At 38.7% G+C, this 18,881-nt stretch overlaps 1 protein-coding gene across 8 annotated transcripts in view; it reads left to right on the top strand.

Annotated features, from left to right (window-relative positions):
- Positions 1-17,802, top strand: part of elna (elastin a) — a 55,694-nt gene extending 37,892 nt beyond the window's left edge. For 2 of the 8 annotated variants that reach the window (XM_088427908.1, XM_088427907.1), the window contains exons 23-54: positions 903-1,036; positions 1,408-1,551; positions 1,652-1,801; positions 2,617-2,742; positions 4,757-4,927; positions 5,059-5,124; positions 5,559-5,660; positions 5,779-5,880; positions 6,001-6,243; positions 6,415-6,567; positions 6,939-7,070; positions 7,193-7,324; positions 7,443-7,565; positions 7,661-7,789; positions 7,867-7,983; positions 8,106-8,198; positions 9,158-9,265; positions 9,629-9,754; positions 9,927-9,998; positions 10,084-10,209; positions 10,297-10,332; positions 10,594-10,644; positions 11,637-11,663; positions 12,086-12,139; positions 12,406-12,459; positions 12,924-13,004; positions 13,110-13,166; positions 13,658-13,726; positions 15,167-15,211; positions 15,304-15,339; positions 15,873-15,947; positions 16,530-17,802. In XM_088427908.1, the coding sequence (XP_088284034.1) occupies positions 903-1,036; positions 1,408-1,551; positions 1,652-1,801; positions 2,617-2,742; positions 4,757-4,927; positions 5,059-5,124; positions 5,559-5,660; positions 5,779-5,880; positions 6,001-6,243; positions 6,415-6,567; positions 6,939-7,070; positions 7,193-7,324; positions 7,443-7,565; positions 7,661-7,789; positions 7,867-7,983; positions 8,106-8,198; positions 9,158-9,265; positions 9,629-9,754; positions 9,927-9,998; positions 10,084-10,209; positions 10,297-10,332; positions 10,594-10,644; positions 11,637-11,663; positions 12,086-12,139; positions 12,406-12,459; positions 12,924-13,004; positions 13,110-13,166; positions 13,658-13,726; positions 15,167-15,211; positions 15,304-15,339; positions 15,873-15,947; positions 16,530-16,579 (3,184 nt within the window). In that variant the 3' untranslated portion in view covers positions 16,580-17,802. The remainder of the gene's footprint in view (positions 1-902; positions 1,037-1,407; positions 1,552-1,651; positions 1,802-2,616; positions 2,743-4,756; positions 4,928-5,058; positions 5,125-5,558; positions 5,661-5,778; positions 5,881-6,000; positions 6,244-6,414; positions 6,568-6,938; positions 7,071-7,192; positions 7,325-7,442; positions 7,566-7,660; positions 7,790-7,866; positions 7,984-8,105; positions 8,199-9,157; positions 9,266-9,628; positions 9,755-9,926; positions 9,999-10,083; positions 10,210-10,296; positions 10,333-10,593; positions 10,645-11,636; positions 11,664-12,085; positions 12,140-12,405; positions 12,460-12,923; positions 13,005-13,109; positions 13,167-13,657; positions 13,727-15,166; positions 15,212-15,303; positions 15,340-15,872; positions 15,948-16,529) is intronic. The other 6 variants (XM_088427909.1, XM_088427912.1, XM_088427910.1 and 3 more) reach the window with 6 other exon arrangements.
- Positions 17,803-18,881: the final 1,079 nt, after the last annotated feature.

Genomic DNA, 18,881 nt, shown 5'->3' with positions numbered 1-18,881 from the left:
CAATTTGCAAGACGTATTTTGGAGAATGTTGGTAAAAAAAATAATAAATAAATTCTATGGCATATATACAGTATTAACAACGACTGAAAAAAAACAGAAAATATTTTAATAGAATAGAGAAATTATTTTCATTACATTTTTTTTTCAGAAGCAGCATCGCATTGACGTCTATGAGCACACATATTCATTTCAAGCATGCTCTTGCCCACAAAAAATGTCATTGTAAATAAATACAGAAATTATGGAATGGAGAATTTTGTTTATATCTTTTTGGTCAGCTCCTGGGCTTTTGCTGACTTGCTATCATACTCCTCTGTTCAATTGTTTGAAAACTAATCCGTTATGGATGGCTGACTGCTGCTAGAACCTGCTTCAGACATGTTTGTTGTGGCTGTATGGTGACACCGCATGTGCTTTGTCAAATTGGTCCTTCACCACTTGAACATACATGTGCGTTTGCTATGAAAACACACAACTTTATCCACAACGCTGTTGTCAGTCTTCCTCTTTTTAAGACCGGAATGTTTCCAGATAGATGATTTTGACCTCTTATTGCGAACAACTTTGTAATCAACTTGGTCTTGACCAGCCATTTTGCTACTTAGACTGTAAGCTAACCTCACCTGATCTATAGTATCACTTCCATTCTTGAGAAAAAAAAGACGACACAAATCAATCACAATTACAGTAAGAAATGGATTGTCCTAATTTGTTTATGGAATAAACAACCAGGGAATGTACCGGGTGCTAGATATTTACCATCAGCTAAAGCAGCTAAATATGATAGGTACAAAGCTAATGGGTTTGGCAGAGCTTGTGGCAAAGGTTGCAGACAATATGCTATATCAGGGATTCGTATCATGAGCAAGATCCGTCCTAATTCTCTCTCTCTTTACAGGTAGTGTACCAGGGGGTGTAGCAGGGGGTGTACCAGGTGGTGTGCCAGGTGGTGTACCAGGCGGTGTACCAGGCGGTGTACCAGGTGGTGTACCAGGGTTTGGTGCATATCAACCAGCAGCAAAAGCAGCGAAATATGGTATGGACATTGCACTGTGGATAACTTTTTTGTCTCATTGTTGCTGGTGGTATTCAAATGGCACAGATGAACTCGTTCCAGAGAAATTCATGCATTTATGAATGACTGGCTCAACAAGCTGTACGTCAAAATTCGCAAAAAGGTGTTTAATACTTGATTGGATCATTTTTTTTCCTAGTTCAACTAGAATTAATGTTCAAACAATCACTTTCATTGTACTAATCACCTTTTGAAATACGAGACCAATACAACACCTAAAAATATTCATTTGTCAATACTTTTTCTCGTCTATAGTAGGATCTTCTCAGAGGGAGGTAGCCGCTGATCTTACAGTGACACTTAAAAAACAAAGTCACTTGTGCATCTGACAGGTGTACAAGGTGGTATACCAAGTGGTGTACCAGGCGGTGTACCGGGCGGTATACCAGGTGGCGTACCGGGCGGTGTCCCAGGCGGCGTACCAGGGGGTGTACCAGGAGGTGCATATTTACCATCAGCAAAAGCAGCTAAATATGGTAGGAGATGGTGCTTGTGGCAAAGGTGGCTTTGATCCAGGGCAGACACCATGATGTACCTTGTATCATGAACAACAACTGTTCCAATTCTCTTTTAAAGGTGGCGTACCAGGTGGGGTACCAGGAAGTGTACCAGGGGCGGTACCAGGCGTTGTACCAGGGGGTGTGCCAGGTGGTGTACCAAGCCGTGTGGCAAGTGGCGTACCAGGATTTGGTGGATATCAACCAGCGTCCAAAGCAGCTAAATATGGTACGCTGCCAGTGTTCAAATGGCACAGAAGGACTAATATATCCAGAGAGGACTATGCATTTCTACAATCAATATTATCTAATCAAAGCAGTTTGATTTTGTGTAGCTACTGTTTTGCTAATAATAATTCTATGTATACTTACCATTTGATTATTATTATTACAGAATATAAATAGACGTCTTACAAAAGCTTCAGGAAATTGAGGTGCTACTTGACATCTCAGGATGAACTTATAATGCACCCTAACTTTTACAGATATTCATTTGAACTCATTACAACTTTTGATTGCCGCTTTTGACGACCAGCTGCTCGATGTTTCAGTGCAACTTTCTATTTGAACCAAACATTAAAATTCACCAAAGGTGTATGATCCTTGACTTGGCAACAATACATTTCCCGGTTCAAATAGAATATGTCTTTAAACTATGCCTTTTATTGTAGCGATCACATTTTGACACATGAGACCAATACAACAGCCACTAATCTGACAGTGACACTTCAAAAATATATCAGCCGCTTGCAACACAGAGACTAGATCAATAGGCAGAAATGTATAGAAGAAGGCATCTTGGGAAATGTATTGGTCAATTCCTGGGTCCAAAAGATTTTTTTTTTTTTTTTTTTAATTTCGCTGATCAGCTTCGTCTTCTTATTGACAAGATTCACATGTGACTTCAAAGGTTTTATGAAGGTTGTTGACCTTGATAGGTTATAGCACATTTTATGTTTGACAAATAAAGCTGAATTAGCTTTATACCTGATGTTTTGTGAGCGTGTAATTCCAGTATATACAAAGTCTTGTCATGCTTGATAGGTGGCGTACCTGGAGGTGTACCAGGGGGCTTACCAGGTGGCATACCTGGTGGTGTACCAGGAGGCGTTCCAGGGGGTGTACCAGGAGGTGGTGGATATCCTCCATCAGCCAAAGCAGCTAAATACGGTAAGCGTACCACTTTGATGGTTGCAATTCTTAACCAGTGCTCCTGATTGCCTTTGTCATAGATGCACAACTTTTGTCAGGGATGCAAGGTTTTTGTAGAGGCGTGCTAAAAAATTCTTTCACACAAGAATAGGCATTCTCATTTACTACTCATACTCATACTCATTTACTATTTAAATCGATTTAAAACATCACATTATTAATGTTAGGTTAAAAAAAGAAATCAATATGCTCCGGTTCAGTGCTTTTTCTTTTGTTTGCTGGACGCTGTGCAATGACGTCACCACACAGCCCGTTCTGGAAAGTCATGCAATGGCAGCACAACACACAATAACGAACAATGGAGGAAATTCAACCACTCCATCCTAATTGAAAGCAGTCGTGTCGTGTTATGTAAACTTGTGTGATGCATGAAAGCCACGCGGCCACAAATGTGAGTGCACCATTTCCTACTAATGTTTCTGCCGCCTTCCTACTATATAAATCAACAACGACAGGAATAAAGGTCAGTCTTCGCCAGTGTCCTCATTCTACTTTTCTCTCTTTCGCTCGCGCACATGAATTAAATGACCTAATCGGGAACAAATATTCATACAGAACAGAGAGCAAATGGCCCGTAATCAACACAACACAATCTTCAGCAGGTCTACAAAATAAAATAGAACAAAACAAACAAAAAAAATACAAAACAATTTATGCAAACTCCAAATTAATTCACACACACACGCACACACACACATATTACTCATATACATTCAAAATAAATAAATACTATGTTACAATCATGACTGATTACTTATATACATTGAAAATAAATAAATACTGTGGTACAATCATGACTGATAATGCTCCCGATATGCTCAGAGATAAACAAACTGGCACACGTTTCATGCTTTGCACATACAATTTAGCTGCTCACAAGTTTATTTTCATATCTCATTTGTCATAAATGTAATAAGAAATGTTTTTCATTTGGGCAACAGTTTTTAACATATTTAAAATGGTGTAAATGGTGCTGCATTTTCCTCTGAAATGACAATGTATAGTGTTCTACCTTTTTATATTTGTATCTCATGGGTAGCTTGAAAAAGTAGCAGTTGGCCAAATGCTTTTTTGGGGGGAAAAAAGGCATGTTCCTTACAAATCCAAATTTAGTGAATGAAAAAAAAAGACACGGTTTCCCATTAATCTGTTTTGCAAAGCAGACTGAAGTTCTATGACGATTCTTTGCACATCTATAGATTGAAGTAGAAATCATTTTGAATTGAAAATAATTTTGAATGTAAATATACTGTATTTCTATTATATTATTATATTATTTGATCTCGCAGGTCCCGTCTCGTTTTACCCAAGATCTCATTGAAGTGAGATTTTTGCAAGAACTCGTTTTGGGGAAAAAAAAGCCTCATAAAAGTGTTATCCTTAGTCCTGAAACAACATTAACTGGACAATTTTGTTAGGATCAGTGACAAGTCAAGTAGTACACAATCAGGTAACAATGACTCAGGAAGTGAAAAGTGAAAATGAAATACTTTGAAAGATTGAGAAGAGGGACAAAACAAACATGTTGAAGTTAAACAAACGAACACTAAAAGTAAAAAGTGGGCTTTTCTACCAAAATGGACTAAGTTATATCCGTAGTTGCAATATGAAGAAGATGATGTTAAAGATCAGATCAGCCTATTATTTATTACTGTGACATTTATTATTAATATTTGTAGTTGGTTTTTGCTCATGTCTTATAAATGCAGTTTGAAACTTAAATTGATTTTGTCCTTTTTATTGTACAATTTTTGGAACTCCAAACATTTTTGTTGGGACCCATTGCTTTTTAGTATTACAAGTCCCAGGAACCCTACAGTATCTGAGGTGAATTGAGCACTGCTCAACACATATACTTTGCAGCACAGGTGGACTTTACTGAACTGCATCTCAAACAGAAAACATAATTCATAATTTGTAGAAATCCTGAAAATTTGCAGTCAAAACAATCTTACATGTATCTTTTTAACAGGCGTGCCAGGTGGAGTACCTGGTGGCATACCTGGTGGCGTACCTGGTGGTGTACCTGGTGGCGTACCTGGTGGCGTACCTGGTGGCGTACCTGGTGGCGTACCGGGTGGTGTACCAGGTGGCATACCACTAGGTAGTGGATATGTACCAGGAGCCAAAGCAGCGAAATACGGTATGAACAGCACTGCTTCTCACAGTTTCATTGTGCAATTTGTCTCAAGGGCTACTGCCATCAAAGTGTGTAAACATCATGAATGCTTTATACACTATAGTTTTACACAATTTCTGTGTTCTACTTGACAGGTGGTGTGCCAAGGGGTGTGCCAGGTGGTGTACCAGGGGGTGTACCAATCAGTGTGCCTGGATTTGGTGGGTATCAATCATCCGCCAAAGCAGATAATACACTATTGACATTGCTCTGCTTATACCTATTACATCTACTTGGCATTGGTATTCAGATAGCACTGATGATGAGTCTATCCAGAGCAGTATTATATAGACACCACTCCAAAGGTTGGAGTTTTATGACTGTACAATATGGACACATTTCTATTCATCACAATTGTATCAAGGTGTCATTGCTGGCAGCGGTCACTGTTCAGGTGGTACAGGTGAAGTATATGTATAGAAAAACATGCAATTATATAATAAATCATTATTTCACATACTGTCAAAGCACCTAAATATACTATAACACTAATTTTGCCGGCTATAGTTTTCAATGTTGGTGGAACTGTTTTTTGCTTTTTAATTTTACTGCTAACACTGTGATGTGTTCATCATAGCATGATTCTGATTGATAGGTGGTGTACCGGGTGGAGTACCAGGGGGTGTTCCAGGTGGTGTACCAGGGGTTGTGCCAGGGGGTGGTGGATATTCACCAGCAGCTAAGGCAGCTAAATACGGTATGGAAGCCGAATGCTGATCACAAGTCTCAATGTTGGTGGTATTGCTTTTTCTGCTTTAGCTCATGTGGACTGTACCCATGTGTATGCATACAACTTTCTTTGACCTTCTTTACAGGTAATGTACCAGGTGGAGCTCGAGGAAGCATACCAGGAGGTGTACCTGGCGGTGTACCAGGATTCGGTGGATATCAACCAGGAGCTAAAGCAGCTAAATATGGCATGTGCAATGGTCTAATGATATACAAAACAGATGCATAGATGTCATTTCACATATAAAAAACATCATATTTTCAATTTTCATTAAATTATCACCATATTTCTTGGGTCTCCTTTTCAGGTGGCGTGCCTGGTGGTGTCCCTGGTGGCATACCTGGTGGTGTCCCTGGTGGCGTACCTGGTGGTGTCCCTGGTGGCGTCCCTGGAGGCTTCCCTGGTGGTGTCCCTGGTGGCGTCCCTGGAGGCTTCCCTGGTGGTGTCCCTGGAGGCTTCCCTGGTGGTGTCCCTGGTGGAGTCCCTGGTGGGGTTCCAGGTGGTGTTCTAGGTGGTGGCTATTTGCCATCAGCCAAAGCAGCGAAATACGGTATATTTACCATTTTTTTCAGTGATAAATTTCCGTTCTTGTTCAATTTCTGGCACAGGTTACTGTGCAAAGCAGGTCACGGTACCTAGGGCAGTTTTATCCATATTTCAATCTGTTGAATTAGATCAGGCTGCATACAATACAAACATTTTACTTGGGTCTCTTTAACAGGTGGTGTACCAGGTGGTGTACCAGGAGGCTTACCTGGTGGTGTACCCGGAGGTGTACCTGGTGGTGTTCCAGGTGGTGTACCTGGTGGGGTTCCAGGTGGCATACCAGGTGGTGGATATTTACCATCTGTGAAAGCAGCTAAATACGGTATGGGTACGTTTCACATTTCTCAATTATAAATGTGCTGTTGATTTTGGTGGATAACCTTCAGGGCAAATATCATGTTCAATTGTTACACAAGTTCAGATATTGTCCAGTCCAGTTTCGTTTATTTTGAAAAAATGTCTAAATCATAGGTGTCGAACTCCAGTCCTCAAGGGCCGGCATCCTGCATGTTTTCCCGTTTTCTTTCCCCAACACACCTGATTCGAATAATTAGCTCATTAGCAAGCTCTGCGGGAGCTTCAAAATGATCCCAATCATTTGAATCAGGTGTTTTTGAGGGAAAAGGTTTGAAAACATGTAGGATACCGGCTGGAACTCGAGGACTGGAGTTCGACACCCGTGGTCTAAATGTTCAACAGGAGGTGTACCGAGTGGGGTACCAGGAGGAGTACCAGGTGGTGTTCCAGGTGGAGCACCTTACGCAGTACCAGGAGTTCAGAGATTTCCAGGCTCTGGTCCATATTCACCCGCAGCCAAAGCAGCAAAATATGGTATGATGGTTGATTTTGGTGGGTAACCTTCAGGGCAAATATCATGTTCAATCGTTACACAAGTTCAGATATTGTCCAGTCCAGTTTCGTTTATTTTGAAAAAATGTCTAAATGTTCAACAGGAGGTGTACCGAGTGGTGTACCAGGAGGAGTACCAGGCAGTGTTCCAGGTGGAGCACCATATGCAGTACCAGGAGTTCAGAGATTTCCAGGCTCAGGTCCATATTCACCCGCAGCCAAAGCAGCAAAATATGGTATAAACAGTTTTTCAGCTATTATTAGTCAATACTCTATAAAACTTATGGAATCATTCCTGAAGGCAAAAGTTAAAAAGTAAATACCATTCCTGGTTTATTTCATTTGGAATGACAGGAGGAGTAGGAGCAGGGTTTGGAACAGGAGGACTGGGAGGTACGGGAATAGGAGGAGTAACCGGTTTGGGACCAGGAGTCAGAGGTGGACAAGACTCTCCTGCTGCAAAAGCTGCCAAATATGGTATAGTAAATACAGTAACACAGATATTAATTTCACATTCAAATATATTTAGAGTTTAACAAACCAATTTTATCTCCAATCATTTTGATCTACAGGAGGAGCTGCATCTGGATTAGGAGGTGCAGGACTGGGAGGAGGTGGTGGAGTAGGTGGAGGACCAGGTTTTGTCCCAGGAGGAGTTGGAAGTGGACACTATGCTGCTGCTGCAAAGGCTGCCAAATATGGTACAGGAAACAGAGCCTTGCATGTTCAGAAGAATGTCTCTTATACTTGTTTCATTTTCCCTAATTTTGACATACAGGAGGAGCAGGAGCAGGGTTAGGAACAGGAGGATTAGGACTAGGAGGAGTACCTGGTTTGGTTCCAGGAGGCGTTGGAAGTGGACAGTACTCAGCTGCTGCAAAAGCTGCTAAATATGGTAAACAGAACACCTGTAAACATCTTATACACAGTTAATATAATTTTTCTATTAATATACTGTGGCTATCATTCTAATTTGATGTATTAGTAAACATGCTATGCTATGTTAATTTTGGTCAGGAGGGGCAGGAGCAGGGTTAGGAGCAGGAGGCCTCGGGGGACAAGGAGGATCGTTTGGTGGAGGTCCTGGTTTTGTTCCCGGAGGAGTTGGAGGTAGACAATAAATGGCTGCTGCAAAAGTTGCTAAATATAATATTTAATATAAGCATTTCCATGAAAAAGTATTTTCTCTCTCTCTCTCTCTCTCTCTCTCTCTCTCTCTCTATATATATATATATATATATATATATATATATATATATATATATATATATATATATATATATATATATATATATATATATTTACACAGTGGGCCCCGGTTTACAAGATTAATCCGTTCCACAGTTGGAATCTTAACGCAAATTCGCCGTATGGTGTGCAATCCAAACCTATGTTAATTAGCTAATGCGTGTAAAACCCCAGGTAAAAACATCAATGTTGTATATACATGTTAAAAATTGGTATCAAAATAGTATACTGAAGTAAGTGCTACTTAAATATAATATACAAGTATACAATTAAATAACATAATAAATAAAAAAAATTAAGATAGGGAGTCAGCTTTGTGAACCTGTGCGCCGACCAAGAACAGACCAGCATCTTAGTGACCCGTGACGCCAACCAATAGTACACCAGTATCTTAGGGAGTCGAGCAATCGCGGACCAGCATTGTAGTGATGTAAGCAGTGAGGTGTGAAGTGACATATGAGCGCGTTGCCCCAAGTAGACAGGCGTGTTTACTGACCGCCATGTTTGAGAAGAGATCTTTTTTTTTTTTTATATAATGTGGTTAAGTGAAAAACATGGCGTTAAGAGGGGACAAAATAACGTCGCGGTCCACATCGTAAGGTGAAAAAAACTAGGGGTCCACAGTATAACATTTTTGGGATGATCAATCCACTAAGTTTGTGAATTGTACAAAATATTTATAATAAATAATACAATAATATTATAATTTATATATAGTTTATATAATTTATAATATAAATATATAATAAATGCAGAAAAAGTTTCTATATGTGGTGCAGGAAAAAGAAAACTAACAGCAACATGATTTTTTTGCTCTACAGGAGGTGCTGGAGCAGGATTAGGAACAGGAGGTCTTGGGGGAACAGGAGTCGGAGGAGTCCCAGGGGGGGGACAATACCCTGCTGCTGCTGCGAAAGCTGCCAAATATGGTCTGAAGGGGAAATACTTATTAGACATTGGCATCCAGTGAACTGTCATGTTTGTAATTCACTATTCTTAAGTTATTTGTGGGGGGTTTTTTTCACCTTTCGTGGACAAATTTGGGCTTTTTTTAAAGCCACAGTTAACGATTCGTACCAAAATATTGTAGAAGTACATCTCAACTTTTCTACATCTTTGTATGGAAGACAGGAGCTAAGAGTAGCCGAGTTGTTCACCCATTTTCTACAAATAGTGTAGATTTACTTTAGTTTACATTCAGAAAGGTTTACATTCATATTCATGTTTAACTTCACGGTTGTTGTCATTTGATAAAGATTCACTAGCTTTCATTTCTCTTAAACTCTTTCTAGGAGGAGCAGGAACAGGATTGGGAACAACAGGACTGGGTGGAACAGGAGTTGGAGGAGTGCCTGGTTTGGTACCAGGAGGAGTTGGAGGCGGACAATATTCTGCCGCTGCAAAGGCAGCCAAATATGGTAGAGGAAATAACACACACTGCTTTTATTAAGACATTCAAATACGCCAGATGTTCTCATTACACAGAGATTTAAAAAGCTATTTGATTGACCAAGATTTCTTTTATTTCCCAAGTTCTAATATACCGCCTTTCCCAGTCAATATATAATTTAGCCCGATTATTTGTATTAGGGGTTTCAACAGGAGGTGTTGCAGGTGTTGGAGCAGCAGGAGGAGTAGGAGTAGGACCAGGAGCAGCTGGAGGTGATCAGCACACTGTTCTGCAAAAAATATGCTGCATTTGAATGATGAAAGAAAGATATTATTATTATTTTGTAACCTTTCACAGGTGCTATTTCAGGAGTGGGTCTTGCCTTGCCTGGAGCCACACCACACACTGCAGTTAGCGGCCTTCCTGATGGTTCTGCTGCTGCTGTCCCAGGTGGCACCAGTGTGACCGCAGCTGGAAAGCCTCGTAAGGCACAGGGGAATGGTACCATCGTTTCTCACGTGACTGTTTATGTACTTGTTTACACTGATTTTCTTGTTACTATTTCTACAGCAAAAGATGTAGGCCCTTCTGGAATTCCTGTTCCAGGTACTGTTAAATTCCTTTCCCTTCTTATAGACATTGTCTTAGCCACAAGACCGTATTTTAGTCACACTACTAGTTAGTACAGTTAACAAAGTCATATACAGTAAATCATCTTTTCACACATGCAAAATACTTGTACACCACAGTTACTTTATATCGCTTCTTTACCCAGCTATTAACCACCTTTAGCTTATAGCCTTCCTGCTGCGGCCACATTAACTAACTTTTCTGGTCAAACCACCTGTGCTTCCTTTCTTTTGGCAGGCCCCACACCTTTTGCCGCAAATGGCAAGGCCACAGAGCTTCCACAGCCCAGTAAGACCAACTGTTTGCTTGCGATCTTTCTTTAGCCATCTGTTAAGGTCTACATTGAGCTCAGGCGGGATTGAAAGGATGTGGGCGACAAAGATAGAATGACAGTACTGAAATGCTCGCAGTCAAGTAACATGGGGCTGACACTGTCATACCTCTGGCCAGAACATATAAATTATTATTGTCCTGATCATTATTATTAGTAGTAGTAGTAGGAGTAGCATTATTTGTATTTAAAGTAAATATGTAGATGGAAAAATTTGGGCTTTGGGCAGTTACTTTTTTTCAATAGTGCTTACATTATTTGCTATTAGAGAAAATGCAACATGAATCAAAACAAATTAATATGAGTTTTTTTGACAGTCCATTTTAATCCAAACACTATTAGTAAGTGATTGCTCCAGTCTTTTTGGTCGCAAACTTTCCTTATCTTCCCCAACACAAATCAGCCATATGTGTAACACGGTGGCAACATTAGACTTAAACTTAATGTCGGTGGTCTGGCAATGTCATTTCTTTCTTCCTTGTTGGTTTATTTAAGATTACATGTAACAATGAGGATGCCTTTACCTGCACTGACCAAGTTTTCGTCTAGCTAGCATTTAACTTAATATACTGTTTCGGATCACGATTGGACCTGTGACACCCCTGCTGTAGAATACTGCAAAGTTGGCTTTGCATTTTTTTTAATTGCTCTCGCAACCACAATCACACATTAAAATTGCACCACCATGTATATCCCATAGGCCAAAAACTCATTCACTGCCATGGCTGTAGACATACCATATTATACCATATTTTACATATATATATATATATATATATATATATATATATATATATATATATATATATATATATATATATATATATATATATATATATATATATATATATATATATATATATATATATATACTTAATATATATACTTAATGTTGTTTCATTTTTCCTGCTTCGGTATGACTATATCTCAATGTCTTTGCATGTTTTAGCTGGTACGAAAGGTCAAAGTCCAACTGGTAAGTGTGATCCAGCTCTCATTTTTAGAATTATAATGTCAGAACATGGTCTTTTCATCACACTTTCTGAACATCTCAGATTTGATTTAGTTATGGCACTTCTCAAGTGAAACTATACATTTCTTAAATACGGTTCACTTTGCCCCCCCCACCCAAACAAGTACTGTATCATTTTGAATAATACATAACACAGCATGTCATAGCATGTGTATGCACTGCCTCAATAGTCATCGCCTTGAATGCAACATCATAACGGATTATGTAAAGTGAATGGAGCCTGTGTAATATAATGTGATAAGAAAAGTATATAGAAGGTTGTCCAGCACATTATATGGATGCTTAGAAAATGCAATACGTGCTTGTGCCCACATGGGGGCGACATAGACAAAGAAACCAGCTTGATCAGAGCTTCCTGTTTGCAGGGGTTGGTGTTGATGTTGGCACTGCGGGCAAGGCACCAAAACCACTCCCACAAGGTTCAAAAATCCATATGTTCACTTTTACATGCCGTCCATGAGTACATTGCATTTTATATCCTAACTAGTACACCAAAATAATAAACTCATAATTGTTTGGTTTGAACACAAGAAACTTAGGACGTTTCAAGCAGTTTAACAAACATATGTAGTTAATTCCTCATTCAGCATTGAACATATAAATACATCTTACACATGCAATGTTAATTATAAAATATCTTCAGAATAAAATAGATTCACATTTTTAATTGTGTTCTGCTCCACAGGCACAGGTGTTGCAACAGGTGTGAATCCCGGAGGAGTAGGTTACCCTTACGGAGGCAAGTTACCTGTTTTGTATTAATTAGTGTTTAAAGATAAAGTGACCAACATGTGTTCATTCCTGTGTGAGTCAATACTATATATGTGACATATTTGAGTTAAGACCATTATTTATACTGTAGTTCTGTAGTCTGAATTGTTGTCAACTTTTGTGCAAAGTACAATGACTTGGTAAAGGGTTATATTGTAATGTCAGTATGGGTGACATGGTGGCAGGCTTGTGGGTTCACTTTCTGCTCCGTGTCCATGTGAATTTTCTCCACACTATACATACATATTCGATTGCCTTCATTTTCTTTACGTTCATGTGTAATATCGTTTGCTCAGGGCAAATATCTGCCATCATAATTGACACTTTGCTTCTCGCTGTATTGTTTTGCTGCGGTACTTCTGATTTACAGTTTATAGTATAACAACACATTATCATCCCCCCCCCCCCCCCCCCCCCCCCCCCATTCTATAGTTCCCTATGGGGCTGGGACTGGTATAGGAACTGGAACAGGAGCTGCAGCGCTGCCTGGTGCAAAGCCCTTGAAGCCTCCTGGTATGTATACACGCAATAAAAAAAATCTGAAAATATATGGCGTATTTAATATTTCATCAACATTGTAGAATGCTGTTTCTCTATTAACTGCTTTTGCTCTCACAGCTGTGGGGGGAGCAGGAGGTGGCGCGGGAATCCCACTAGCAGCAGGAGGCTATCAAGGTCAGACAGCATTACATTTCTGCACTATAACACGAGTTTTGCTTTGGTTCAGCATCAAATATGGAATTTTTACGGACACAAAAATGAGATAAAAAAATCTGAACAGGAAAAATTGCATTCATTGTGTATTCTTGCTAGGGAGCCACAATAAGTACACACTGTGGAAGCTTCATGAATGTTTTGGACAACAATGCCCCATTTTTATGTCATCACAATTCAGTGGGATACAGTCCTTATCAATGTGGGTGTGGAAAGGGTATTTATAAATGAGGTTTTTGCAAATGCATAAATAAACAAAACAAAAGCAACAATGTTCTAGCCCAGTGACAGAAGTGACAGTTGGTCAGGAAAAGAACATCACTTTGGCATTTCCTGTGCACAAAGCTGATAAGTCTTTTTAATGTGTGTAAAGTTAGAAGGATGAGGAGAGTAATCAGTCATGCAGACATTTTTAACACAACCACATCTGAAGCAAGTCTCCTTTTGCTCAGGTGGTTTGCCATATGCCTCAGCAGGTGGACTGGGTGGTGCCGGGGGAGGAGCTAAAGCCCCCAAACCAGGTATGCACCCTATACTCAAAAATGTTTTTAAAGTATGAGCTGTGCTATAGTACTGCTGTTAATGAAATATACAGAGGGGGGGTGGGCAGTTCATCAGTGATTGACCAACGTTTTGCCTAGGGACCGCCGAATGATGAAAACATTTTAAAAACAACTAAAGACTAAGACCAACAGAACAGTAGATTTCGTCTGTCATCTTAATCCATCAATGCAATTTTCACCACCTGTGTCACTTGTCACTCTTCGTAACAGTTTGTCACCTCACCCAGTTAAATCTTCTACTTGTCTGAGAAATGTTTAAACTGCCATATACTGTACATGGAAGCATGGAAGTGTAAACACAGTTTAAATAGGCAGCAAGCAAACAAATAGCAACACTTTTTCCTCATTGAGGGTAACCAGCAAGGCTGGGAGGTCAGTGTTTGCGCTAGGTTTCAGTAATGGTCTCATAAACTGAAACTGCACACTGTACACAGTTTTGCTCAACACATTCATTGTACAGGCCTCAAATAAAAAGCAATGTTTAGAATTGATTGTTAAAGGGACAATGTGTAAGATTTAGATTTCCATTACGGATAGAAAGAGGTGCTGAATTTACCGTTGTCCGTAGCTATAATACTAAAACACATCGTTGGTCTTTAAGAGCATATTTATTTGCAAGTTTTTGAAAGTTATAAAAATTGAATTTATTCATTTTTAATGAAAAACAGTCTAAATCTTACAAAGTGTCACTTTAAGGACAAATCAAAATGTGAGAGACACTCTCAGGATGGTCCATTTCCTCAATCTCATTTTATGTTTTGTTTTTTTAATCAGGAATATGCTATTATCTAGCATTTTCTATTCTATGGATTTGTTTTGGTGAAATCAATAAATAAATTACAACTTTCAGAACTTCCCCTGAAGTCGCCAATAATTTCAAAAAACGGTAATCGATCAGTCCCAAAATTTAATCTAATATATATATATATATATATATATATATATATATATATATATATATATATATATATATATATATATATATATATATATATATATATATATATATATATATATATATATATATATATATATATGCGTGTGAGGAAAAAGCACTGGTCTGACAAGCAATAGTCAGACATGGCTAAACCGTTGATGTTCACTGAAATGAGCTCACATTGCAGTGGTTTACAGTTTTGCCAAAGAGCATGGCATCATTTCCCATTAGACTGTGATTACTGTTGCATTGCGCTGGCTGCACAGCATCAAAAGTGTGACTCTTTGAAGATAACATCGAGCCAAGGAGACTTCTGATGTAATTTAGCTAAAGTAGACCAGAACAAACTTCACTCAGGCTATTGAGTGAGTTCACTTGGGATAACGAGACAAGAAATGAATCACAAATTGTTATTTCTGTACTGCATTTTTTTCCCTTCACTTATTTTATATTATGAACAGGCTATGGGAATCTTGGAGGTGGTGGTGGATACCAGCCTCAGCCAGGTAAGGATCATCTCACTTTAAGTAATGATCCCTCCTCCCATCAGTGCTAGACAAATTCACCATCGTTTTTTTTCCTCCCCATCTGTACACAGGTGGATATGTGCCAGCCCCACTGACTCCTCAACAAGGTACCTGGCAAGCATGAACTATGATGATAGCTATACAATGACAATATATTCAGCACCTCGGTTCATTTTCCAGTTTTCTTCTGTGACAAACACCAGATTTTCTGGATGAAATAGGGGGTCAATGCAGTGTGTGTGTTCATCATTGCAGATGGTTTGACACAACCAGTGTGGATGTATGATAATCTGCATTTTCCTGAATAGTGGAGATTATTGTTGGTGGTAATCCAGTATTTCAAGGCAACCCCATCTGCTTTCTTAGGTGGCTGGGTTGATGTTCTACAGCTTATGTGGCTTAAGCAACCAACTACATTGTAGTTCATGGTGCCAATGCCAGGAATTTTGATCGCTCTAATAATAATACCAACAGGTCAACTGCCACCCTTTATTCATTCGTCTTTAACTATGCCATTATAGTGATTTTTCACTTACTTTTCATCATGGGTTACAAAATATTCATAAGCTTCTAACCAACCTAGTTGTGTTGTCAAATCAATAGCATAATAACGGCTTACAGTCTGTGTGTCTTTTTGCAGCTAAAGCAGCCAAGTACATAGGGAATCCATTGCAAGGCTTTCTGGGTGGTGCAGGAGGAGGAGGAGCTTACAGAGGTAAGAGACATACATTTTGTAAGGTTTACAAGATGCGTATACCATATGGATGGCACAGTGGCAGACTGGTTATCACGTTCACCTCACAATTCAGAGGTCGTGGTTCCCTGCTCTCGCCTTCCATCTTGAGATTACATATTCTTTCCATGCCCACGTGGGTTTTCTTCAGTTACTCCGGTTTCTTCCCGCATTCCCAAAAACATGCATTGTAGGTATTGTATATTGGACTGGAGCTGCATATCAGTCTTAAATAAATGTTAAAAGAGGACGAGCACTGTAAATACTTTAGGTCACCACATGTATAGAGTCTCAATTTTTAATGCAAGTACATTTAAAGTCATTTAGCTTCCTGGAGAGTAGTCCCTTTTCATGAAGCCCCTCCCCATTTATACTTGATCCAAAGATGCCGCAAAACACAGAAGTATAAGGCATACTGTATTTTACCACAATAATTGTGATGTTCTTTGAATACTAGAAGTGTCATACGGCCACTCTTTTTATAAGATGGAACAAAAATGCTATTCTGTTGTAAACGGTTGTCAATGCTAACATGTCACTGTGTATGCTGATTGTTTTCTACAGGCGGAGCAGGAGCAGCATGCCAGGGCAAATACTGTGGCAGGAGGAAGTAAATGTACTTCTGAGGTGTGATGTGGCCTGAAGAAAACCATGGTGCTACTGCATGAACTAGAATGTACATTTTAGAACACAAACATTCAATGTTGTTAGTACTTACTTGACTTTAATGTCTGCTCTTATGCAAACCCACCGACCAAGAGTTTTGTATTTTTTTTTTCATTTATTGCCGACAGTGCATTTAATTACAAATGTGTGAACTTCGTTTTACTTTAGGCCCCCCCTTTAGACATATGATAACACAGCGAAAGACTGCTTGAAACGCTTGTCTGTCACTGTGACTTGTGCAGGATGCTGGAGCGCCATGATAAATTGTCAAACACGGCAGGCTGAAATGTTTCAGCACCTCTCGGACCCGTGAGAAGACTGTTTTTTATGGCCAAGTGGCAATATCGTCTCGGGCCCGCCTTCTTCCTCTATGCTACATTATTTTTAGCCTCTAATGGGTCTAAAGTAGTGGGAAATTGGACTCCAGCCAGCCCTTCTGTTCTCATTAATGTTTTTTTTTCTGATTTTATTTGCCCAAGCATTTCTACTTTCAACAAATGTTTTATTGAGATATGTCTCAAAAATGGTGTTTCCTTTTATATACTATTGTTTTTCCAGTGTATTTCTAGATAGTTTGCTTTTTTGCCCATTCACTTTGTGGTGCCTTTTCTCATGTGTCATTTCAAGAGTTATTTTATTTGCTTATATAATAAGGTTCATTCAGGCTTCTAACTCATATCTTACAGTTATTATATGTGTGGGCATTCAGTCAATCCTAGCCCTTGCATGTATTCAAGAATTGTAGGACAGAATAACACTTTTGTTTAATGGTGCACCCAAGCCCCATTATTCATGTACTTGAGCTGCTTTAGATTTAAAAAAAGAAAAAGAAAAAAAAAAAGAAAAAGCTTCATTGACCAGAGGTTCATGGGTGCCGTTGCTAAATGGCCCTTTTTTTTCTTTTTGAAATTATGTACTGTATTTTGTACTAATATGAAGGTTGCTGGCATTGGTTCGTCCACTCTGAGCACCTTGAGCCTCACTGGGTCAGATGTGCTGTGGGACACACTTCATCTTTATTTAAGACTATTTCTACAAGGAGGAACATTGTGGTTTTGCACTTTTAAAAAAAAAATGTTTTCACACAGACATGCACACACTCACGACTTGATATAGCCTGCCATTGTATTTGCATCATCAAATAATTCAATAAAATCTGTTTTTAAAAACACATGAGCCAGTACTTGAGCCATTTGTTGACAACTCGTTTTACCCCTGGGGGAAATTTTGACCCAACTCGGTCTTTTGATATTTTTGGTGTCCGATATTGGAAAAACATACAAAAACACTAGGAGGCTAAAAACATCGCATTGATTCTAAAATCCGACGACTTTCAATATGCCACGCTGCCATCCCTTCTAAATGCTTGCAAACGGGAGGTTGCATGTATGTAAAATTTAGCCCATATCGGGCTCATTTAGTGCCTTTCAAAATTGGAAATATTGTCAATTTTGGACATATTGAAAGCCTGATGTTTTATCATGCATCCCTGATTTTTGCAGTAATTGTTTCAATGGCAACCCGCAAATTGGGCGCAGTAGAAATTTTTGAGCTGACACCCCAAAACCACCGAGTGGCGCGAGTGACCAACTTAGCCTTTTGATAACTTTGATGATTAGCTTAGCCTGGACTCCCATAATGCAGAAGTTGTCAAAAGTCATTATACTCTAATTACGAGATAACAAATATACTGTACAGCGTAGTTACTTTTGCTTGTGTTGCATTTTTACAATTTGTGTACATAGGTACAAAGGGGGACACACCCGCTCCCAAAAAAAAAAAAAATATATATATATATATATATATATATATATATATATATATATATATATAAATATATATATATATATATATATATATATATATATATATATATATATATATAAATATATATATATATATATATATATATATATATATATATATTATATATATATATATATATATATATATATATATATATATATATATATATATATATATATATATATATATATACAGTATATTTGGCTGATGTCACTGAACACGCTGTAATTGTCATCTGTCACCCAGTTGAATTCTCAGATTTTATGATAAATGATGAAGCTGCTTTGTGCATGTAAGCATGAGAGTATAAATTATATTGAAATTAGACAATATGCACTCAGGGCTAACTGATGAGTGGTAAAGCATAAGGATACTGCTGCAACAAGAAACAGGGTTAATAATGTATTACAGCAAGCAAAAATCACCTGATGTACATTCATGAGA

This window comes from Hippichthys cyanospilos, chromosome 11 (assembly GCF_059441005.1).
Source record: "Hippichthys cyanospilos isolate Australia breed blue-spotted pipefish chromosome 11, RoL_Hcya_1.0, whole genome shotgun sequence".
Classification (NCBI taxonomy): Eukaryota; Metazoa; Chordata; class Actinopteri; order Syngnathiformes; family Syngnathidae; genus Hippichthys; species Hippichthys cyanospilos.
The sequence above is the reverse complement of the archived record's forward strand: the minus strand, read 5'-3'. Positions and strand labels throughout refer to the sequence as shown.